Source organism: Schistosoma haematobium, chromosome 1, assembly GCF_000699445.3.
Source record: "Schistosoma haematobium chromosome 1, whole genome shotgun sequence".
NCBI lineage: Eukaryota > Metazoa > Platyhelminthes > Trematoda > Strigeidida > Schistosomatidae > Schistosoma > Schistosoma haematobium.
The window spans coordinates 75,569,477-75,596,076 of NC_067196.1; the positions used below are offsets into that span (position 1 = coordinate 75,569,477).

Genomic DNA, 26,600 nt, shown 5'->3' on the forward strand with positions numbered 1-26,600 from the left:
TTGATTAGAATGGGGAAGTCAGTGCGGGATGCCCTGTGGGATTATGATGGCACCTAATTCTGATTACTTTTAAGTTAGATTGAAGACCTGTTCAGGCCTTGTGGTCCTTAAGTTGATTCCTCGATTACTACCCCTCGACCACTGCCTCTATCTAAACGTCTATCCCCAAAGCCTTTTCAACTTTTCAATAAAGCTCCCCTGGTGAAACAGAAAAACAAATCACATTTTTTGCCCAACTTAAATAAAAAAGAGGTAAGTCGGTCAGTTAAACGTAACACTACACATATGTACATCGGTTCAAGTCGCCACACCCAATTAGTACAGCGTGGTGAAACCATGGGTCAAATCCTGGAGCATTAAAAGTAGTAACATTGTAAGTGTGTGGCGAATTTCGATTTAAAACTCTCTTCACGAACAAATTGCGTGTGACTCCCGTCGGATTTTGTTTTAGCGAATCATTATTATATACTCTATATAGCCAGGGTTGGAAGACTGTCAAGGCCGTTTCGATCGGGTTTTATTTATATTGTTCTATTAACCGGACAGATTACCTTATACCTATTCGATCTGGTTACATACTACCAACCATAGGTAGGATATTTTTTTGCTTCTGTTGCATTTACTTACACTCATATGAAGTGTATTCGTGCGGTCTTTAAATTGATGTCGAGAATATATTATCTGTAGATATGTATTCAGTGGGAGTAAAGTATAAGGACCAATTTGAAGCCCTTTTTTTCGCCAACGAACTAACGGTGCTTGGTTGTGAGATGAATTGTGAATAAAGGTCAACATACTTATGGTTGATAAACTTCAATCTTCAGTAATAAGGATAGGAGGACTATCGACCTATATTAATCCTTGCAGTTTGTAACACTGTGGAGGTCCAATCTCGTTTTGGATATATCAACAGAATGTGCTGGTATTACATGTTCCTGTAGAGAATTCCAGTAGTTCACTACTCGGTGCAAGAAACAAACCCCAGACGTAAAAGGTTTGATCTCGGTTTTTGGACTTTCTTCGAATGTCCTCTCAAATGATCAGTACTTGACAGAAGTAAAAGATGAACAGTGAGCTCTTGTGTATGAATCACTAGGGTATCCATCACATCAACCACAAGGCAAACACGAATTTCACTCTAGGAATAGATTGGTTCGTCCATATAATATACTGTTCCGTGCAAGCATACCAATGTTAAAGCCAGTATTTTCAAGTAGTTGGTCTAACATCGAATTGATTTGTTTTTTAAAGAAAGCTATCAAACTGGCTATCCACACTAAGTTTCTCAGTACCTACTGAAAAAGTTGACTTGAAATCAACGATCCACAAATGTCTATCAATATTGGATCTTAATCTTTGATTTAGTTAGGGGTTTAGACCACATATTAATCTTTTCCGTATTGGATGTTCTGTGGCCGTTTCGTCAGGCTTATGTGGACCGTATTTCACAATTAATTCTTGTAAGTTAGAATGACACTCATACAAATGATACATGGATGATTCTTGAGATATCGAGACTATACATTCAAATCACCCGGCTTAGATTCAGGAAACGACCTTTTAACACTGCAAAACTGACTGGCCCAAATAAACTAGAAGCTGTGCATCCGTTTTGTATTGAGGATTTGGATTTTAAATCTGCCGATTTGTTAGTTCTTAATAAGGATCACTTAACACTTGTTATCGCATCCTATGGTTCTCCCTAAAACATACCTAAGTCTTCGCCATGAAATATAATTACATTAACCTATTCTTTTATTGATAATATCCTTAGTGTTCATTTGCCTGCTTAAGTTTTGTCCAATCCGTACCACCAAGTACGAATACGGAGGTTATCCCAAGTCGTATAAAACAAACAACCGGTCAGTCCCTGTTAAGTTCCATACTATATATTTACGCAGCTACTTATAACGAAAGTAAAATTACGGATTTCTTATTTGTTGTTATACATTCCCTCGTAACCTATGTAGCCCGTTCCACAACCACAGAGCAAAGTTATTATCATACTAACATAACGCGGGGAAAGTGTCAAGTTATATACAAAATGGATCTAGATAACAGGAGCATCTATGGTAGTAAACCAGTGAACACAGAGAGTTTAGTTCAATGGTAAATTATGGAATTGAATAAAAGCATGGAAGTCGAAATTATAGTGATGTCAGCGATCATGGAAAACAACGTAATCAGAATGGTTCAGTAAAAACCACTGAAATTGAGGAATAGTAAGGATAAAATAATACTAGAACTCGAGGTCTAGGGAAGGGTAAAATGTGGGAACACCTGTTTTACTCCCACTTATTCTGTCATATCTCTTCAGGTTTCCAATTGTTTACTACTGTACATTGATTACCAAACGGGTTCCAACTAGGGAGTCTGGATTTACCTACATGGTTCAGAGAAACAGTCTTTGATTTCACGATTCAACTAAACTCTCTGGTTTAGTGGTTTTCGGCAGTGTTTGTGCATGTGTAACATACGTCCCAGCTTTTTTACTAACAGCCTACTGGTTTTGTCACACTTCATATTATTTTTTCTCGGGAAGTAGGTTGCCAATCGTGGAGTTGATTTGTGTCAGTGGTCGTGTTTAATACTGAGAGTTTAAACACCATTTCGTCTTCATATGATTTTTGTACCTGAACTTTCAGGGTATTTTTAATCTCGCTTTGAACAAATAATAGTGTAAATGAACATCGCTTTTCGGAGTGGGAGACAAAACAAGCGTTTCTGTTTTACGTGAGACACCTCTGTGATGAATTTGTCGATACTTTTTTACAACCTGTAATGATGTACTGACATAAATTATTAATCAGTGCAATACTGATTTTCGTTAATGCTTTCTGTTTGTTGGTTTCAGTTCATTGAATTCAGGCCTGCTGCTGTCCTCGTATAATATACAGGAAACCACTGACATCAGCTGTTCGTGGGATGCTGGAAAATAATGCAGCTAGTAATGTCGAAACTTGTGAGGGAGAGTGTCAATTTCCTGAAGATTTAAAACAACATAGAATTTCCAAGACCGCAATGTCTCCAGAGATTGCTGATCGTTCATTATATTGTGGTATCTACAAATGGCGTCCTCCGTTTTTGCGTAGTTCTGGAAACCTAATAGCTTTCCTTGCTGCTGCTTGCTTTATATCTTGCCTGCAGTCTTCTTTTTCTGGTTACACAAGCTCTCAAGTAACAACTTTAGAAAAACGGTTTGCGATAGGCAGCAGTGTTATAGGAGTAATCAATTCTTGTTTTGAAGTTGGCTATATTTTTTCTGTTATATATGTCAGTTACGTTGGAAGTCATGGTCGAGTACCTGTGTGGATATCAATAGGTCTTTTTATAATGTCCGCTGGATCATTTTTGTGGTCTCTGCCTCACTTCGTTTTCTTTGATAGGAGTAGAACAAGTTCTGTTTCCTTAAATGAACAACTTTGTGTTTTATCCAAGAATACAAGTACCTGCGCTGAAGGATGTGATGACAAGTCGTTAATTGGCTGTTCAGAATCTTCTACCATTGGTTATGCCTTTCTTCCCGTTTTTATTCTTGCCCAGCTGTTGATTGGTGCTGGTTCGAGTCCAATTTTGACATTAACCCCCCCTTTCATCGATGATCATGTACCTTCTTCTAAAGCGCCCCCAATGATAGGTAATTTTGTATCCATTTATTTTACTGATTAGTCATGTTTTATCATTGTTTCGATCGAAATACGGTTAATCTGTCATTTAGGTGTTGTGGAATAGTAAAAAATAGTCACAATTTTGCTCGTATTCATTACCGTTATCTGTAAACCAATATTTGATGTAGTTGTGAGAATGTGTTAGAATATATTAAATTGAATTAAGAAATATAGTAGGGCTGTGAATGCTAAAAGTTGCTTAACCTAGTCATACCGGAGTTCAGTATACACATAATATCGTCTGAAGTTTGTCATCTTTCTAAAATGTCAGAATTCCTATTCTAAATATGATGAAGATTGATCAGCTCCAGTTTTATCAGCAATCATAGTATTTAGTTCAAGTTCACTAAAAACATCGTATGAAGTAGTTGTTATTATTACTTTTATTTTCTCCATTTTGCCTCCAAATAAAATTGCACAGAAATGTGGTAAATGGATAGCATCATACAATTAAACTTAACTAGTGCGTAAATTAAGTATGTCCTTTTATCACCACCATTTAGTGTACCATATTAGATAAATATAGTGTTAAGCGAGAAATGACACAATTAGGTTGTTGATGTCATTGTTAATCTTTTTCTTCTTCTGCGCTACATGTCATAAGTCATCGATTAGTATCATTGTATTAAAAGATTCAGAAACGATTGAAAGGCCCTCTAATACTTTCACGTTACCCTCATATTCTAGCCATATTATTGTTTCATACCTTCGTCCCTTGTTCGCTTTCTAATAGATCTTATTATTACGTTTCCTTATGTGTTGATATGAGGTGTTAACATGATAACTATTCTTAATTAGAATTGTGTCCTTGCAGTTTAGGTGATAGTGCAAACATGTTCTTTATGGCTATTGTACTACTGAGTTATGAAAATGAGATACAATGTCACAACAAAATGTTTAACCATGATCCAGGGAATGGTACTTTTTTATATATCCAGCTTCGATGCCTCGTACTTTCAGCTTGTTTCTATCAGCCGTCTTCTTAAACAAAAGAGGAGTACCAGATGATCCCATTTTCTGTAGATCAGTTAATTTCTAAATCTATTTGACACTACAAAGAATAATGATGTCACCTCACATCTGTTGTTGACTCACTAATACCTTCATTATTCTCCAGGTTTACTTGGTGTAAGTATTAAGTGTCGTATTCAAAATCTCATATTTTCAAATGTCTATATGGCTTTTGATTTTGATCACTGAATTGTATTGGAAAATAACACTAGGTAACTCCTCTTTTATTTCTTGTTTTGTGTATATCCACTTTTATTACTTAAGTTTTTCTACAGACTACATTTTTTGCTTGATTTCATATTACATTTTAATCAAGAATAGTTCCTCTTCTTTACTTTTAACGCGAAATATTATAGCTTCGCTATATGCAGCTTCAGCAATGGGTCCTGTTATAGGATTTGCCTTGGGAGCGTTTTTGCTGCAGTACCCAGCTGATGTCTTAACTATGTATAGACCTTTCAAAATAGGTCCTGGTGATCCTGAATGGATTGGTGCCTGGTGGGCCGGATTCATTTTATTAGGTTAGTAATAATTTACGTAATAATAATCTCATCCTAGGCAATTTTTTCTTGAAGTACTTTGATGTACTATTGTTAAGTTCTTTTGGTTTAAATAGTAAACGTGTTAGTAGTGTTCTTGTTTTTTTCTAACCATAATTATTAAATACTTTTTGTAGGGTGAGAGAAACGACGACATATTTGCTTGAAGAACATTTAGGTTCTATAGTTTCAAAACGTAATTGATTATTTTGTTAAGATCGCTGATTTTACATTACTGTACAAATTAAATTAGAAAACAGTTGTGCTTCAATAGTAAGGGGATGTACCAAAATAGTGAAATGGGCTGGTTTAATGTACTGATTCCATTGATATTTAAAGTAGCAATCTTCTCTATAGAGCATCATTCAAGCGTACATGCAATTTTCAGACCACAGTCATCCGGTGTTTGGGTAGTTGGTCACTGAACAGTAACTGATTTCTCTTTTAGTTCTTAGTACTGGCTAAATTCTATCGATCCGGTTTACAATACAGTCACTTGGTTAAACGACTTCACATTGCTTAATGATGTATTAGCCTAATAACTCATATCCTTTCTTATTTAACTTCAAATAACTATGACAGAAGCTTATCTAGGTAAATTCAACAGTGAAATGTCAATCGTCTAGGTTATTCGAATCATGTTGGCTAATGTGTTATTCACTATATCAGCACATCTGTACCAGATTCTAAGTTGTTTGTATCTATCATTTTGTTTTTAATTTCTTTAAAAGTGTAGTTGGTCTTCACTTAGTTCGGTTCTTGTTTGAATAATCTAATGTCTCTAATGATCGTTGTTCATATGATCTTCTAGCTGACTAAAGAGGTTGAATAATTTAATTAGTGTATCCTTTATTTACCTATAATGTTAACATTGATTCATTGGTTTCTCGAAAATTATATCCTATTTATGTCATAGTTTGACTGATAAGCAAAATACATATTTGTATGTGAACTGATAATGGCATGTACATTTTGAAAAGTTAAGAATTTTTATATAGTAATTTATCAGATTATCTATTTTTTCTATCGAAATAAAACTTGTTATTTATACTTTTCTAGGAGGTCTTGTTTTCATTGGGGCCATTATACTCTTGATGTTTCCGAGAAAATTACAGGAATTCTCTTGTGATCCTTTGAAATCGAAGAAATTGTCCATTAAGAGTGTACCAATGAATAATGGTTGTGTATTAAGTGAATCAAGTAAATTGATCAGTATATTCTACTTATTATGTTAATTAACTCTATTTTTTTAAATTAATTTTTTTTTCCATTTAAACGTGATCACAATTACAATTTAATAATTATATTATTTAGTCGAATTCATTTGATGGCTAACTTTTTGATTTTTCTTGGAGATATACAATTTGCACTTAATAGTATAGGGTTGTGAAAATTATTAGGTTTATATTGATATCATGAATGGATCAATGTTAGACTATGAGTGAAAACCTGGAAGTACTGAACGGCCATTTCGTTCTAGTATGGGACTCCTCAGCAGTGCGCATTATAACTTATTCAAAAAAACAAATCAGTATTGATTCAATTAAAATTCTGTAACTGTAGGTTATTCAGTGTGAACACTGTTCTTGGAATTCCAGTACATTTTTACGTAGATTTGTATTAATGTGACAAGTATTCAGTTTAAATATACTTTGTTTAATTTTGTACTGGGTTAACATCGAAAAGCTAGTAGTAGTTTCCTTAGTATTAAAGTTGGAGTAGTGAATTATTAGCTCAGCTCACCAATATATCAGTTTTTATATCCAGTCATTTAACACTGATTAATAGTAGTAGTAGTAGTAGTAGTAGTAGTGAGGGCTTGAAATATAAAATCGTCTTTATATGTACTTCTTGCACTTCAATGAGATTATGTTTTATAACGGAACTGAATAAAAGTCTTCCTTTTAAAATGTAAACGTTTGTGTTGTTTTTCTCTAGCATTACGGTTTTAATCATTTAGGAATTGAAACATCTGTACCAACAATTTATATGGTACCAACAGTTATGCCAAAGTATCGCGTAGATGAATAAACAGAAAAACTACGTGAAATTTAGCACAATGCGAAAACAGTAGTAAGAAACCAAGGTGAACAGTTACAATTGGAAGATTGCAGCATTAATAAATGATCGTGAAAAGAAGATTGTAGTTGACTTTTTGTGACCGTGGTAGCAATAAATGATTCAAGATAATCCCATTAATCATGCATAGGCCCAATAATTATAAGTTCATCGAATTTCATTCACTGAACTGATATCATTCTGATTTTTTCTCTTAATTGCCCCCAAATGCCCTGGTACGGCCGAGAGTGAGCAAAGTCTGCTCTCCCTCTCGAAATGCTCTCACATGGCCACGCGTACACAGCAACTGCTGGGGGATTCCTGTTCACTGACTTCTCGTAGCAAGTGTTGTTTACAAAACTGAGAGGACGGAAAGCAAATATCCGGTATTTTTAACGAGGTTGATGGACATGAAGGGTCCACCTAGGGGAGTTGGAAAACCCTGATTCCAAACCAATGGAGCACATGGGCTCTAGGATCCTGAAGGAACAAATGGAGTATGAACCAGTCGTTGGTCACCGGCTACCATGGGACTGCATCTCCTTACGTTGCTCCACTTCCTTGTGAATCAGGCCTTTAGGTTGAAGGCTTCAGGTGTGGTCCCCCAAGAAGGCCACCTGCTTCGGTCTGGGCACCAGGGCAGTATCAGTGTACATACACAAATCAAGTGGCTTGTGTGGTGCATATATATTCGGTGCCCCTTTGTACCAATATTTAGGTGTTTAGGTAAATAAATAAATAAATTTTCTCTTAATTATTCAGTTACGTTTATTATCGTTAATATGATTGGTGGCTCATAGGTTTTTGCTTTACTTTATAAGGCTAAATTTCCCATATACAAGTGCTTCAATCGCAGTATTTTATTTATAATATTGACTGAGTGATTGATTCAAGTGTAAGATTAGTTAGAATCAGAGTCTTCTTCATCTCTGAAATTTGTGGTAAAAAGTAATCTTATTGTTAAATTACTAGATGATTCTCAACTAATAACTATGTACTAAATAGTTCTTTAAACTTGGTCGGTGTGTGCCAGTTTACGTTAGTAAATAATCAGTACACAAATCGAGTGGTTAAAAAATTGTAGTTAACTTTAAATTTTGCTTAAATTTTAACCAGTTAAATTTCGAGGTACCATTATAAATAGAAGAATAACGGTTATGCTATGTCTATCTAATTGACTTTTTAAGCTCTTAGATAATGATCAGTTGAGTTTGTACTGTTTAAAATGTTTCAGATTATATTACTACGAATATGATTATCAAACTGAAATTAAGAGTTCCAGTTTTCTAATTATTTCTCGTGATTTCTGTACGTTAGAAACTTACAACTCTTAGTTTGGACAATGGATTTGTGCTGTTCAGCTTTCAATAGTTGTACATACAACAGACAGCAAGAAAAGTGCATTAGCTAATAATTTCGTAGGAACAAAGAAATGGACTAATTTCGAATACTTTGTTTTTTTTGATGGGGAAAATTAACAAAAACGATCATAAGTAAGCAGATGATAAGTGATTAAAAGAAAATAATCAGTCAAGTCGAATAGACTTGTGTAACTATTTTTCCTGGACTAGTAGTTGATAAGGATAATTATTGGAATGTAGGTGAGAACTTTGTCGCTAAAAGGTATTGGCTGGAGTCATAATTTTATCATTATGAAGTTACTTTCACATTCGTTATTTAAAAGGGTTTGGTAGTAAGAATAAAAATGCTATTTGTTATTGTTATTCCTGATATCCTTTCTCATAGGTAACGCAAAGAATTTTAATGTAGTTGGTAAGTAGTTAATAATTCAGTAATCTTCGTATACAACCTAGACAACAGTTTCTAAATGTAGCTGTTTTCTTATTTTATTTATTGTTTAGCTCCAATGAGGCCACATGATAAACATACAAATTCTACGTTAGAAACTGAAATAAATACTGATAATGACTCTGAATATCAAGTAAGTTTTTTTGAATTGACTATAGTTATGATTGAGTAGATAGGGTTAGCAACAACAGGATTACATATTTTATAATTTTCCGAGTTCCATCCAGAACTGTTGAATAAAGTAACAAATTTCCTCCGAAAATCATGTTATCTCAAGAAAGACTAGAATATTACTCACTTTACCATACTAATGATTCTGTTAAATTTCTTGATAATTATAATTGAATTGCAGCTAATCATATCAATCGATTAATTAATTATTAGTTAGAATGATCATTATTAAATTTCATAGTTCTGTTGATAACCTATCGGACAATAAACCAAGTAACCTCTAGTTATTTACCAGATATACCTACATCATTCCCGCATAATAATATAACTGTTTAGTCCATCGGTGCTTATTTGTAATACTATTTTTTGTCATTGTTCATCATTATACAACAAAACTTTAGTGAATATTTTCATTTCAGTGACACGACGATAAATTGATCGTGAAAAATATTAGAAAATGGCATTGTGACTACAGCCTTCAAAATGTTCATCTAGAGTATGATAAAATTTAATCCGATTCATTTTGTTAAATTTTATAGCCTATCCGTTATACAAGTTCTTTAATGCCCAGTATCTGACTCCAATTCGGATGAACATACGAATATGCTATGAGCATAGATCTCTCATTTAACTCTGTATATTACCTAGGCTAACACCGTTTATGTGACAGCGGTAATACGAAGCCAAATACGGGTTGTGTTGGATGAATTTATTTCAATCACTCGTTTATCCAGATAGACATTCAGAGAAACGAAGTGCAGAAAGAGCGAGCGAAGCGGAGTAAAGAAGGCAAGGGAGCCAACTCAATTTAATCAAACGTGACTCAATACTTATAGTCAGACAAAAATAAGCTGCAGGCATCTGATAAATAGGATGGGCAATGGACACATAAAAACTGTCAGGGTCAATAAGTGAATAATTAACAAGGTCAAAATGTGACTTCGAAACAACGAATAAACCGGTTTGTCCAGAAGTTAGAATAACCCATGTGAGCTTGACATAGTGTTAGTAATATCAGTAATTCAGAGTTATTTTCTTTGCATGAAATTATGAGGGAAATTTACAGCTTAAGCGTTTGTTTTTGATAATGTTACGTTGTGTAAGCTGAATAATCTTAATTACAAACGTTTTTTTTCGTAACGTTCTCGAGCTGACACATTGTTGTATAAAATTATACACTGCTTCATTTAACCATTGACTGTTTGTCCTAATGTAAAAGTTACGAAAAATAGTACATCTGCAAATAACATTTTAAAAGAAGTGGTATAAGAAATGTACAAATAGTATTCTGTTAATAACCTTATTAAGATTCTGGAATTCATGCATCGATGATAATCTTACATTATATCGTTGTTTACACATTCTGAGGGTAAAAATATGTAATATTTTAATTATAATGATTTACTAACATACAATAAGTGGTTTATTTGAGGTGATGTTCACTTGTTGTATAGCGGATAACAGGTTGTATAAAAAACCACTTGATTGATTCTGCTTTAAGCTTTTCATCTAGTATTGATATTCAATTTTCATTTACGTACAAAATACAACTATGCAGCTTTCTATAACTACATTAGTATTTTTAAAAAGTAGCTTCCTATTTCAGCGAAAGCACTTGAAATTCTACCCGCTTGTTCAGGTGGTCTGCAATATCTTTCCCCCTTTGCATCTGTGAATAACAAGCTTGTTATACATAAATAAATTTAGTACTGTTTATATCTCAACAGTTTATTGTTCAGTCAATTACATTAATAATAAATAGAATATATATTCCCTACATTTCCTAATTTATTTCCAATCATGTAAGTGTTTACATCCAAACCTGTTCTCTGTATATTCCCTCCCCGGAAATAATGAATAATTTACTTACTCATAATGAGCTTGTTAGTAATTAAAACAAAGATGAAATCATTTCATTCTGATTTATGAGAGGATAATTAATTCACTAGGTCATTTATTGCTTCTCGCTTATAGATAATGTTGTATTTCTGATTTCTTGTGTGTATAGGGTCCTAGGGAATATATATAAATAAATCACTTCATAGGTTATTTCGAAGTTTAGTCAAATTTGAGGTATTAGTCCAGTGTACAACATATATGTGAAAAGTAATGGAATTATATTAATTTTATGAATGGATTATCGTTCATGAATGTTCAATAGATTGTATCAAAATTATTGACTATCTTCTAAAGACATATTTGTTTGATACTAATTTTTGTAATTCATTAACTGTTTTGAAGAAAAATCGTATACACTCGGCTTTAAGTCAGAATTTTTGTACAGGGGCTAGCGATGTGTATTATCTGTTTACTTGAATGAAAATAAAGTTGTTGTCTGATGGTTATACGTTTAGGGCTCTTACCAGTAAAACAACAACACTTCAAACTGTAAGTAATTTCTAAAGTAGTAACCAGTTAATAATAAAAATAATATATTTGTAATATCCCAGTGAGTAGGAAAATTAAGTTTGTAAATTTCTTGACGTTTCGTGACTCAGTGTAAGCCACTTCTTTTCTGAAGAAATGGTTTATTAGAGGTGGAATATTACAAATATATTATTTTAATAACAATCTGCTCATTTATATATTTAAACACCTAAATATTGGTACAAAGGGGCACCGAATATATATGCACCACACAAGCCACTTGATTTGTGTATGTACACTGATACTGCCCTGGTGCCCAGACCGAAGCAGGTGGCCTTCTTGGGGGACCACACCTGAAGCCTTCAACCTAAAGGCCTGATTCACAAGGAAGTGGAGCAACGTAAGGAGATGCAGTCCCATGGTAGCCGGTGACCAACGACTGGTTCATACTCCATTTGTTCCTTCAGGATCCTAGAGCCCATGTGCTCCATTGGTTTGGAATCAGGGTTTTCCAACTCCCCTAGGTGGACCCTTCATGTCCATCAACCTCGTTAAAAATACCGGATATTTGCTTTCCGTCCTCTCAGTTTTGTAAACAACACTTGCTACGAGAAGTCAGTGAACAGGAATCCCCCAGCAGTTGCTGTGTACGCGTGGCCATGTGAGAGCATTTCGAGAGGGAGAGCAGACTTTGCTCACTCTCGGCTGTACCAGGGCATTTGGGTGCACAATGTACCCAACGCTTAATTAGTTTGAAATTATCAAGTTTAACTTTGATAATGACACCCACAAACTCATTAGTAACCAGTTAGCTAAAAACAGTAAAAATCAGAGTTTTGAGAGACATTCCTTTAGATATTATTTTGTTCATTAGGTATACAAGATAGATCGCATCAGTTAGTTCATGAGCAAAGAATGATAAATTAATGTCTAAGACAGTCAATCATATTTAACTGGTTATGTAATTGCTCTACGTGCTTAATAATAGACGTCCCTTTGTCTCGTGAAATCTATTATGAGACAACAGACTACTGTGATATTGGTAGTTGCTAAGTGTTTCAGTCCACAAAATAACAATGTGGTTTACGATAAAAATACTGAATCGTACAACTAGTTATGAAGTAGTACGTGTTGGTGGTCAAATTTTTCATGACAGTTCGGAATTATGGTTTGTTGTTATGATTTTATCTTGTCATATCTATGGTTTGATATCCTCATTTAGATCTCTTTTACAAAATTCTTCCATATTTAATTCATAACATTTTTTCCCTCTTGATAGTATAATTATACTGCTAACAATTTAGTAGATAATAAATTAGTTAATACATGATATTCAAAAGTCTATATCCGACTAAAGTGTTTATAATTGTTATAAAACTCATTTTGTATTGTTTGTTTGTATCTTAGGACTGAAATTGATCAGTCTCTTATTGGTATACGCTCATTCTGTGCGGATTGCTTTGATGTTGCCTTCAGTCGCAAGCATTATAAGCAAAGATGGATGGTGGCTAGATAAATTCAATGAATAACCGTATATTTCTGCTTCTCATATTGATTGAACATACCAGTATAGTTTTGTTTTGAACTCTTCTGGTAAAACATTATATTAGCGGTTAAAAGATGTCTAGTCAATACTATATAGTACAAATAGAAGCAATGGTAATAGTAGCCTAATACTTTTCTAATAGGCTCTTGAAAAGAGCTTGTTTTCAATTATTTCCTATTACTGATTATATTCAACAAATAAAGGTCATATTTGTGTTGCAGCACACGCACACACACTTTATCTTTTTAGTCTAGCTATATTTTTTTCTCTCAAAATAATTTTATTTGTTTAGATAATTATAGAGAGATTTTTCCACTCGCTGTTTACATACCTATTTCAATGTCTTTGCCTGTAATCAGTTTTGTATTATTTTTTTTCGCTTCTGTCTAAAATAATTTATGAAATTTGGCACGGCCGGCAACGGTAATAAGAAAGATGATAATAGCTTAGTAAAAATAAAACAAACTGTTGCAATGAGAGTTAAAGGATAAAAAGTAAAAAAATTTAAGAATTTCGACAAATACACAATACTACTACTAATAATGATAAACTATAATCCTTATTGTGTCTTCAATTTACACATCTCTGCCACTTTGAATGTTTGTTTTAAAAAACCAATTTCTAACTCTATCCTGTGACTCGGTACTTGTAGAAATTACTGTCCTAACTTATACCAATATTTGATCTGAAGAAATGTGGTTCTCCATCATCAGTTAAGATACACTCGGACGGTTTTCAAACATCGTGATTGATTGATTTTTTAGGAAACGTCATGTTGATTGCATTAATAAATTATCCTCTTTCATAAGTGATATAAATAAATTCTTCAGAGAAATTACCAACAAAGATATAACTGATCATGTTAATGAGAAATTGACAAAAATCTTGAAAAAGATGAACGGTGAATCAGTTATCAGTAGTTATATATTTGAACACGTGAGATTGAGAAGCTCTGCTATTCTACGAGCGTAAGGATGTCTGAAAACAACTAAGAAAGATGCTCCCCTTTGGTCCATAATGAATATGAATTACTCATTATTCCGACTTGGTTGGTGGAAATTCTCCAGTCAATGAAAAATACGGTTAGTAAACAATAAATCCTCGACTCATTTGCTAGGTGTATGCACTTTCTGTCTTGCTTTAAATTATGAGATTAAAGTTACTTTATATTTTTCGTTTTACCAACTAATTCTTTCTTTCTGTACTATATCCTTATATGCAATCTTTCTTTTATATATTGCCACCATAGAATTAACTACTTCTATGAATTCGGTGTTCATCTTGTTGTGCTAATGAGGTTTGGCAACTTGGACCGATGCATATATGTGCCTGGTCCTACGTTGTAGCTGACTGACTGACATTTGCTTTTATTGATCTAGTCATCGAGATCAAGGTTTCTGGGGAAAGAGCGGATTTTTGGATGTTGCGTCCATCTTCACAAATATCCCTTTTATAGAGAGAATCTGTTTCGTTTGTTATTATATTGAAAATAACGACACTAATATTGGTTTTTCAAAACACTGTCTAAAAGAATTGAGTTAAATTCTCTACATTAAGTGTGGTTTTGAACCTCACTACTTCTGACTCTATATGATCTAAAACCACGTTTGAGTAGGTATGGAAAATTTCTTCCAATACCTACTATCTTATATAGCTTATTATATACAGTTTTGTTTCTGTGTTGTATCTGCTCCTTCCTTATTTGTTGAGCGGGTGCTTCATCTCAATACTGTCCATTACGTCCTTTGTCAGATATTGAACAAATCTATATGTGGTTGTAATTTATTCGTGCACAGTAAGCTCTTATGATTTTGATTACTTCTCAAAATAAATCTAGTGAACTACTTTCTTAGTTTCTCCTTTTATAATCATATATGAAGCGTGGACATACGAAAGTCATGTAACATTCTAAGATTTCTTTTTTAATTTACGTAAATTTTAATGGCCTGGTAAAACGAAAAATATGTTGTTTATTGAAATTAGGCATCAACCAAAATAAAATACTGCATTCGACTACATAAAATGATGTATATACTTAGGTTTTTATCAATATTAGTCAATTTCACTCCATTCGTTTTACGAATTTTTCTTAGAGCCCTTGGTCAGATTTTTCTTCTTCACGACGAAGTCAACGAAAAAGTCGAAGCTCAAATCCTCATTTTCAAAGTCAATCGCTTGATTCAAAGAATACATGGAGTGGTAAGACTATAATCTTGTGTTCACTATTTCTCAGTAATCAATTTAATTTTTAATTGTTTAGTATTTGGAAAACATTGTAGGTTTATAATTTTAACTCCACAGCGTTAATATATTGGAAAATATTTATTTCATTTATTAGTTTTTGAAATATATAGATTTGCTGAAATCATCCATCCGTTTCTGCTTAAAATTGCGTGAACGTATATTAAAGCGTTAGACTGACTTGAAAACCCACAACTTATGACCTAAATTAGTGACTTTAAGTTGTCTTCATCTATGATGAGTTAGACGGTCGGGTTGTATCACTAGGCCTCAAAACCAAGTACTCATACTTATTACACAGGTTATTATTATTTCTCAGTAAAATACATTGGCTATACACTTCATTATCCTGATTTTATTCAAGTTTAAATCATTTTGTACTTATTATGGAATCAGTGATTACGCAAACAATGTACCTTAATGTGTGAATGAGTAAATAATTGATCCAATAAATGTGAGTTTTATTTATTACACGTATATTTATCAGGGCTTTTTTCATATGAGTATTACATTTAAGTTATTGAATCACCAGTTTATTAGATATTCTCGCCTCAATTGATGCTTATTTAAATGGAAAACTTTACAGGAAAAACTTTTATCGTGAAATACTAACAGATATATCTGTTAACCTTCTTAACAGACAAAAAATAGACCGATATTTGAAGTTCGAATTTCATTTACTCTTTCAGTGATCTTCAAATCATCATTGCATTCCGTTAAAATTTGCTGTATGAAATTTTCAATCACATTTCTTTTATTCTACACTTCGGTAATATTAATAGAAAAGAAAGAAAATACAACTGTGATTGTGCACTCAATTATTGAGTTCCTTTATTAGTTATTCGGTTGCCGGTTATTAGCATATAATGTTGAAGGGTTCCATGCAAAGATGAAACCTTTATTCAGTAATCCATAGTCTTATTAGTTGTCTAATTTATGTCATATCATGGTATAAACTGTCTACATATTGCTTTCTAAAAAAATTGTTTCCTCTTTGTTTTTCTTCACAATTTCCTAGATTTTAGTACCGTCGTGTGTTCACTTATTCGAAATAAAATTTACATTATGGCTTGTTTTTGTATATGTTCAGAAATGTTTATTGTTGTTGGGTTTGCATCATTTTTACCAAAATATTTAGAAATGGGATTTCGAATTAATAAATCGTCAAGCAGTTTAATAGCTGGTAAGTAGCAAATAATTAATTTATTTCCACTATATATATATATATATATATATATATATATATATATATATATATATATATAAACAGAAGGAAAACAAAATCATAACTAGACTGAATATATGAATGATGTAAATGATAATGGATGATAATAGCCTACATAATTAAATTTATTGTGTTATTAGTTAGTAATGGGCATAATACTAAACTTTTACTATATATGTAACTTTTTCTTGTAAATATATACATCAGTTATTGAAATTAGTGTTTTGCAGTTTGTTCAGATGATGTTGCCCAGGTTTTTTTTTCAATTGAAAATAAAGTACAACCAACTGACTGAATAATAATACATCAGGTTAGGAGTAAATCAAACTATGTAAAGTCTCGAAAACAAGTAAGGTTGTAGGTTTCGGTGTACTTACAAATTTGAGATATGAAGTACATCAGTCTGTCATTTTAAGTCATGTTGGGAAATGACACGAATTTTTTGTATCGCCACAACTAACCTCGTTCATACAACGTTAGAAGAAATCAGAGAGAAGAAAATAAATATGGTGAAATAATTATTGTCATCAGGTCGTTACCTATTTTTCCGAGTTGTCATATACTAAACAAAGATGAATAACCTGTGTCGGTAGTCGTGTAGTTTAACTTGGGGGAACCTTTTAGGTAATGTCTTACATCCAGTTCTATGGTCTTCGAATAAATGAATATTTTACTATTCCGAACTTATGTTACATTTTTTCGTATCTTCTCTATCTATGCCGTTATAAGTCCTCTCTGCTTTATGGGAATCAATCATAGCTTTGTCAAAAACCATTCTATCACTAATCATCTACTCCTAAGGTCTGTTTGTTGTCATGCGAACGATAGACAGATATATTAATTTGAAATTGCACTAAAGTTCATCCGAAAGAGATGAATAAAAAAGAACACTAAAATGCAACAGACAGGTGAAGAGGTGTTTATACGTATTTATTTTTCTATAGTGTAGAGATATTTCGTGGTTGTAGTTACATATTATTCTTGAACGTAATTAATTATTACAAACATCGATTTCCAGTCCCACTGTCTGAGACACCTTTGATTATCACACTGAAATTTTTATTCAGAAATGATAGTTGAAGTTACAATAAAATTCTTTCGGGGCATAATCCTAACTTCATGTCCTTTACGCTCTTTCAAATAAGCTTTGATATGCAGTTTCTAATCAGGTGTATTGATATCATTTCAATTAGCGGGGTTTTTACCGATGATTACACAAGCAAGTAATTACCCAACTAACCACACTAGTCACTCAATTACCACTTTCCTTAATCAGAATCGATCTGAAACAAATAGGATAATCGATTACCAAGTAGTTAATTACACTCGTTAATAAAGCCTTCGTATTCAAACTAAGTTTTGTATACAAAGATGATAACCGAGGTGATTTTCTTGCCTAACGTTTACAGACAAGTACACATGTGTTGTGTAGATTATCAATCTGGTCGTTATACGTTTGATTGAGTAATGTATTATTTTCATCTGTTAACGTTTTTAACTACTTATATTAATTTGAATTGCAACATGATAAGACTTGTATATCATGTTATATTACGCTTTGATAAGGTATAAATGCAAATCTGTGGTCACGTGAGATGACCAAATACCAAACATACAGGGAATACTAGTTGTCAAGATAAAGACAAACGTTGTTAGTCGGAACTCGTGACCCAGTGATTTTTAATATTGGGTTGTAAACGAATCAATAATTTAGAGCATTCTGCATTTAAATATCATATTATTATATGGGTACTATGTGATTGCTCTCTTGTTTTTTTCTTCTCTGTACCTCCTTTTTATATTTAAAAAATTATGAATGAATCTACTGTACCTGTTATGGTCATTGCTTTTCAGTTATTTTGTCTTTTTAATCAATGCTTGTCATCGTTTGGCCTACTCCTATTCATTGTTTTAGCCCAGTAATCACTTTTAAGTATTTCATGCATTAGACTATAACTGACATATGTTGTTGAATGAACTACATGTAATAATATCCAACTGTCCGTACAGTGGAATATGGGAGGAAATTTTTACTGTTTTAACTCCATAGTCTAATGGGTTTTTAGTGGAATTCTTGACTCATTGATCTGTGACTGATTTTGATTTTCTGATTTTTATTATATGATCATTATAAAACTGATAATGATTCTTTATTATTGGGATTATAATGGACCAATAGTTCACTGTTTTAAGGGATTCAGTTTTTATTCATCTAATCTCACGGGTTTAAGCTCATTTATTTTAAAAAAGTTCGTTCAACGTACTATATTTAACGATTGGATCATAATAGTATCTCAACAACTACTGAATTTATTAGTCCATATTATTTTCATTTCAACTATAGGTTTTACCTACTGAAATTGAATCATTTTCCAGATACTGATTAGTGTACTTGATTTCGATCCATGCTTAAGTTGTAATAGGTACTGATACTAACTGACTACTCGAACCGAAGTATGTGGGATGGGGTTTGAACCCCATGACCTAATGAGTAAAAGTTGAACGTCTTAACCACTGCTCAGCTACCATTCCTTTTATTTAAATTTTGCAAAAGTTCTATTTATCTGATGTATCGGTTACAGTACCACCAACTATTTTTCAAAGGCAGTTTCACATTTCCTGTTAGCTAGATGTAGATGTATGCTATTAGAAATTAAATTTCTTTGTCTGATAGTCAATCATCATTACTGTTAAAATCTGGTACACAAATGTGTACCTGTTAGTGTCTCAAGCCACTATCTCTCGAACCCCAGCCACGTAATTGCGATGGACAGAAAAATGACAGTCTTATACAGCCTTCTTTCTCACCACAGTGCCAGGTCATAGGCTGACAACTTCTCCGCTTCTTCACTTCGTCCCAGCATCACCAAAATATACACGATGTGGAAGCCGCTATGATGACATTCGTAACACATCCTTGTCGCTGATGCCAATGTTCTAAGATAGAGCCAGTAATCAATTTATTGCCACTGTGCCCTAATACATATCCCCAGACCTCAATACAATTAACATGATGTTGCCATTGAATGTCAACGATCCTTCTCAGACAGGACAGATATTTGCCGAGCCTCCTCGACTCAGAGACTCCATGTTTGCAAGGGCAGGCCAGGACTACTCTTTACTGGTGCATTGTAAACGCAGGACTTTGCAGCCAGACTAACATCAAGATAGTGTCAGAGATGACCTAAAATGGGATAAGCTGCTCTGATTTCCACTGCACAGATTGATCTCATCGCTCACGCAACTACTCATATAAACGAACCTCCCGACCGCTTCAAACGGCTCACCATAAAGAGTGCAGGCGTAAGCTCCATTTCAAAACGTTAAGAAGTTTTCTATTTTCAAAACTTATCCAAAAGTTTTGCTCAGTGTTCTGTCCAGAATTCCGCCACCATATTTACAAAGAGCCAGAGATAAGGTGTCTGGGCCTGATGATTTATGGCGCCACAGAAGTTTGAGTTACATACGGACTTCCGATGTCTTAGGTGGATCAGTTGATATATGATAGGGATACCAAGACAGTCTTATCAATGTTCCTGGAACATCAGGCTAAGTAAACGTTTCCTCGAAAAACTGCTTATCGTTCCAGATACCTTTAGATATCACTGACTGATGTTCCATCAACCTCAGAAGTTGTCTTACATACACCACGCTTCTCGATGGCGGCGGCCGGAATAATTTGGAATAGCTTGCACCAGTTTCCGGATGAAGCAGCTGTTTTAAACTCATTGGCGCGCCCTGACCATCAGATTTCTCCATCCTTACGCAGACGTTGTACAATTTCCTTATGTATGTATCTATGTTAATTACTAAACTTATGGTTCGCCGGAGTTATTCGACATGCTTCCAAGAGGACCCTTCAAAAACCCAGTGCTTTAGGCTGGATGTTCCACGAATCCCTAAGAGACGTGAAACACCGTTTTCATGGAGTCAGAAAAACGCATTCCATTCTTGTCTACACTTTATGGCTGACGGACTACAAGCTTGAAACATAATTCGGTTTGATGTTTGGTTCGGTCAGAAGCTTCAATCAATTTGCTTATATCAATCCCCCCTTAAAACGAGATGTTTGCTATTCACTGAAATACAAGATAAGCTTGGCATAAAACTAACCTTAATCGCAGTTCAGATAATTTCTCCAAAGAGATTGACGGTATTGTATACAGTTACTCCATCTGTGGCTGATCACTATGTGATCAATTTGATTCCAAGGTTAAACTGATGAGGTGCGACTCCGGGTAGCATTTTGGGGATGGTTGTCCTGGAAGGTGGTGCTGACTAGAAACAAGTTGTTGACTACACAAGGCTACAGGAAACGGTCACCGCCCTGAGATAATCCCGTATTGTTTTGAACTATTACCATCAAATCAAGAAATCATTATCTAACACCAATTTCTTCTTGCCATTACCCCTCTTCATTATCAAACAATCTTCGGTTTGTAGTTGAAAATGTCTACTTTCTGTTGTTTACTCGTATTTAAACATTGTCGTCTTTCATTTTCTGTCCGAGATGTATGCGTATTTGACTAGTTACAATCTCTTTGCCTCTCTTTTTATCTCTATCTTAGGTGGTCTGATTGTACCCTGTGGTGCGTTCGGCATTTTAGTTGGTGGGATTATTCTCAATAGATTTCAATTTCGTCGTAAAGGTGAGTAAGCGGTTGATATTGATCATATCTTTAATTAATATATATATCATCGAACTTAGACAAAGTAGATATATTGGTCTACGTTGATCGGAAAGTTTTTTGCATGAATTTACAATACGGTTGATTTTTCAGATTAAACAATTCGAGTCGTATTTGAATACCATACCATTTCTTTAACACTATTCAATCATTCAAATTCATTCTCATTTGTAATTCTACTAATATTTAACGAATTTCTCGAACTAATATATGACTTTTAAACATTGACTAACACGCTTCTACTTTGCAAGTTCTCTATAATATGGTATTTATATCTGTTTAATGTAAATGTAAATTGATGGATATAAATTAAAATAAGGATAGTAGATATTATTATTATTATCACTATTTCTGTGAACTACTTAATAAAATCCAAACAATAATTGAGTAGAAATTTATCAATCAAAAGGTATATTTTAATAATTTGTTTCTATATCTATTTTCTTTCAATTGGGTGCTTCCGTTTATTTGTTATTGATGTTTGTGTTTGCAGCGAACATAGAATTTATTTATTCATTCTTGTTTTTTAATATTTAATCAACTTTATGGGTTACAACCAACTAACGAGAAGAGTTAGTTTATCTCGTTCTCCTAATTTGATATTATTGTGCTTTTACATCGATTATTTCAGTTCTTTAATTATTTGATTGTTTCTTTGTAAACATCATATCTGCAGAAATATTAAGTGGGCAAATGTATATGTGAATATGTATATATATATAACATATCTAGTTGCTGCCTACTAGGTTGCACGATACTACATAGTTTAAGAGTTGACTAACTGTAGACAAGTGTTATATCAGTTGAAGAATGATATGTTACAACTTACTGACTGAGTTTCGAACTATTGTGACTTTAATTTAGTTTTGTGTTATGGTCGTGCCCTTTATTAGAATGGTATAGGAAGTTTCGTATGGTCGTGAATGCGCACCTCTGAATAGTCCCATACTAGGACGAGACGATCGTTCAGTGTTTCATGTTTTCAATAGTGGTCTAGCTTAGATTGACTTGCGAATGCAACTGTGGAAATATTACCATCTTCACAAATCCCCATACTGATAATAAATAAGTTTTTATTGAGTGATTCAATGCACAAGAATAGATTGCGGTGTATAACTTAGCTTTTTTCTTATACAAAGATCAGTTTCACATACTGACATAGTATTTGCATCGTTTATTTATTCATCTTGAAATATCGTCTGTATACGTATGTTCTTTTAGTGTAAACAATTATTCTGTTACACTTACTTTTAATAATATTGAAATGTTTTTATCTATTTGTTTATTTACATTTTATTTAATAGGTGCTATCCGATTTGTTCTCGTCGTTAATTTGATCATTTTAGCTTGTATGTGTTCATTTTTCTTTTTGGGCTGTAAAAATCCCTCAATTGCTGGTTTAACTGTGTCTTATCCAGAAGAGTGAGTTCTTATGTTAATTGTTTAGTGTTATAAATATTTTTTTCTGATGATGGTGACCAATTATTATAGTCCAGGAACGTTGTTTTACTGACATTGTGCTCTTTGACGAGAATTACTCAGTCCATCAGACAATCAAATGCAGTGACTAATTATACAAACTTCTAATCAAATTCATCTTATATTGTTTGTTTGAATGTTCCCATTGATGCTCAGGACTGCAATTGATTAGTCTCTTATTGGCATATGTGCATCCTGTGCGGATTGCCTCGATATTGCCTTCAATCACAAGCATTATAAGCAAAGATGGTGGTGGCTAGCAGTGGAGTTCAGGACGCGCGTTCCGTTCTGTTTAGGTTCGAGACCCTGAGTGAACGTCAACTCTGATATGCATGTACATCCAACTGACGAATCCCAAATAGGACGCAATGTGTGTCCTGGATTACACTGCTAGCCATCATGCTTATCGACTTCTGATCACTTTTGAAGCGATTCCTCGAACAACGAGAAGCGTATTACGCTCATACGATCGTATGAAGCGATTCCTATATCTCGCTTCTGTCTAAAGCAGTTTGTGTTAATCGTATTGTTTCTGAAGTCAACAAATAGCTTCATAATTAAACCATTCAAATAAGAGTGAAAATCTTGACAAAAACTATTTTTGACTTTGTTTTTCTGAGATAAAAAACATTTAGATAATGTTTTCATTGTTTAAATAATATACGAATATATATATATATATATATACTGGGTACCTCTTATGTATGCCGTTTGCCATGATACTGAAAGGTAGATGTGATATCAATTAGGTCAAAAGAAAGCTAAAGGTTGCCAAAAGAGGTTATGACTTCAGTTCATAGAGTAATTGTTTATTTAAATAAATCATCCTGGTGGCAGGGGTTGAATTTCAGGTCGGAAATATGTTCGATAATTGTAATCTATGGTTAGAGAAATTTGATGACATGGCTCAAGATCGGTTTCCAACCCTGCGTAGCTGCACTTTTACTTCACACCCTCTGTCTCTTAAGTTTAGCGTCATTCTATTTTTCAATCTCAGTTAACCTCTATTTAGTCACACTTCTCAGTGTGTTTTACATTTCTGTATTTTGTTTTTCATGTTGACGACAAAGGTAAACTGTACGACCGAAACAAAGTCGATTTGAGATAATGCCTTTTGAACTTTTCGCGGTAAATTCAAAAGGCAATGACGGATAGCTTGCAACTTGTTGAAAGCTATCTATCCGTGAAGGTTAATATGGGTGGGGAGGTTAGCCGTGCTTTTAAAGCATCGAACGTTCGCTGATACTCGATGATCCATAAAAACTTTCATCCTTTATGTGTCAACCGATGCAAAGGTTCTACCAATGATGCAAAATCACGAACAAAGCGTCAGTAATAAGGATCGAGCACCAGGAAACCGCGAGCGTCTTCGGGTGATTTTGGCTTTGACCAATTAACAATGGCACGTGTCTTTTCTCTGTCTGTACCTGCCTACCCCATCTGCGGTGATACCGTGTCCCAAGAAGATTAGTTCTTTCTGCAGCAGTCGGTATTTGGACGGTTTTACTTTTAAGTTCTGTTGTTTAAGGCTATGAAGAACCGCTTTCTAGATGTTCGGGTGTGCTGCCATACACATTAAAGTCATCAAGATATATCAAGCATTTGTTGGGTACCATATCTTGTAAGACTGTTTTCATCAGTCTTTGAAAGTTAGCTGAAGCATTCGTTAACATAGGAGGCATCACTTGAAATTCACACAAACCATTTGGTACTATGAATGCTTCTTTCTTCTTATCTTGAGGTCGAACTTCCTATTGCCAATACATAAATGCTAAGTCCAAAGTCGAAAACCAACAAGCGCCTTTCATGGTGTCTAATATAGAGTCTGTCCGTGGAAGCGGAAAAGAATCACGTCTAGTTATAGCGTTAAGATGTTCAGTAATCTACTCACAGTCTTAGAGAGTTGTCTTTCTTTTTCACTAAAACAATGGGTGATGCCCAGGGGGAAAATGAGGGGATTTTAATCTTTTTGTCTAACATATCCCTTATCATCGCATCCCATTGCAGTCTGTAGAGTACCAGTACCCTGAAAGGTGGCTGCCGAAGGGGCATATGGTCTCTTGTGAAAATAGAGTGTTGTAATGTTGTCGTTCGGTTTCCGGAGATACTCTCCCCGAACACAGAGCTTAACTGTTGAAGTACAGCAATGGTTACGTGACGATCATTTTCGCTTATTATTTGATTGCCTTGTACCTGACATACAACTTCTGAAATTCCCACATGAGCTACAGGTTTAGTTGTTGCTACCTTGACGTGGTGGTCGGGCTTGCCTATCGTGATGAAGCAACCGAGCTATACTGGCTGGAGCAACCGTTCCTCAAGGTCCTACCATGTCAGACAGGTCGGTTGAATAGCGGTAAGACTGAAAGCAACAAACCCAAGGTCCGAAGGTGAAGTCGTACTGCTGACTGTACAGAGGTGTGACAGCAGTAAGGTGTTTCCTTCAGACAACCAGCATGACAGCGATGCTGCCTTCCCACAAGGAGGAGTGGGGTTAGAAAAGGTCGACCCTAAAAATGCACACCTCACCTTACCTCACGGATTTCCGTCTCCGGCGGTAAGGCCCTTTTGAAGAACGGAGCTAACACGTCAAAAACCTCCCACGAAAAGGCCGTGCGCGACCGGCCTCAAGCAGTTGTCCCTTGGGCACTGCGGTCACGCTCTCAGGTCACTGAGACCGCCTCTAATCCAATTTCCTTTTCGGGTACCTCCAGAAGAACCCTTCCTCGGTGTGGGCAACCGGGAAGTGATAACCGCCCTCATACCTCTAACAGCACTCAAGACCACTGTATTCATAATCAACCTCCGTCTTCAATTCCTATTATCGACTTTCAACTCTAAACTTCCTCTTTCGGCCTCCTCAAGTGTCACCATAGCCAACGATTCTAGTGCTCAAAACTCTGTCCCAGGTCTACTGAATCCTCGCTCCAAACTACACATTGGAGCCTTCAACGTACGCACCCTATGTCAAATCGGTCAGCAGGCTTCCTTGGCTAAAACCCTAGAGTCTCTTTCCATTGATGTATGCTGTGTCTCCGAAACACGCATACAGGATCCCAGTGTGGTCATTCACTTGACCTCACCTCGGCAAAACGGAGAGCCAACGAGATACACCCTCCGTGTATCTGGTGACCCGATGGCCAGTTCTCGTGGACTGGCAGGTGTAGGCATAGCACTAAGCATGAGGGCGGAATAAGCACTGCTAGAGTGGATCCCCGTCAACAGTCGTCTATGTGCTGTTCGGTTAAACGGCTCCGTAAGAACTCGGAAGGATAGAGATACACGTCGTTGCCTTTTCGTCGTTTCTGCCTACGCTCCCACTGACTGCAGCTCAGATGATGTGAAAGATGACTTTTACAGAAAGCTTTCTGAACTTCTTCAGAAAGCTAAACGCTCAGACATAGTACTCGTAGGGGGCGACTTTAATGCTCAGATAGGTAGCTTAAACCAAACAGAAAGGCATTTAGGTGGATATTTTAGTATTCCGACACAGCGAACAGATAATGGTGATCGTCTGCTGCAACTATGCTCAGACAATCGTTTATTTTTAGCAAACACAAATTTTAAGCATAAGGAGAGACATCGTCTAACATGGCGACCCCCTACACCAAACCAACGATGGACTCAAATAGACCATATTGCCATCAGTCACCGTTGGAGAGGGTCGGTAGAAGATTGTCGCTCATTCTGAAGTACCTGCTTGGACTCCGACCACTTCCTAATACGGGCACGCATCTGCTTGCACCTCACTGAACGCAAAAAAGCCACAGTAAAAAGACCCATTCGAACCGAACTGAG

The 26,600-nt window shown here is 34.8% G+C and overlaps 1 protein-coding gene across 1 annotated transcript in view; it reads left to right on the forward strand.

Moving 5' to 3' along the window:
* The first annotated feature begins 478 nt into the window (after nucleotides 1-478).
* SLCO5A1 (Solute carrier organic anion transporter member 5A1) overlaps nucleotides 479-26,600 on the forward strand; it is a 41,631-nt gene continuing 15,509 nt past the window's right edge. The window contains exons 1-9 of the mRNA XM_051209698.1: nucleotides 479-591; nucleotides 2,855-3,637; nucleotides 5,036-5,200; nucleotides 6,278-6,418; nucleotides 9,139-9,218; nucleotides 15,263-15,368; nucleotides 16,429-16,593; nucleotides 21,204-21,284; nucleotides 22,628-22,745. Coding sequence (XP_051075155.1) covers nucleotides 2,926-3,637; nucleotides 5,036-5,200; nucleotides 6,278-6,418; nucleotides 9,139-9,218; nucleotides 15,263-15,368; nucleotides 16,429-16,593; nucleotides 21,204-21,284; nucleotides 22,628-22,745 — 1,568 coding nt within the window. The 5' untranslated portion in view covers nucleotides 479-591; nucleotides 2,855-2,925. The remainder of the gene's footprint in view (nucleotides 592-2,854; nucleotides 3,638-5,035; nucleotides 5,201-6,277; nucleotides 6,419-9,138; nucleotides 9,219-15,262; nucleotides 15,369-16,428; nucleotides 16,594-21,203; nucleotides 21,285-22,627; nucleotides 22,746-26,600) is intronic.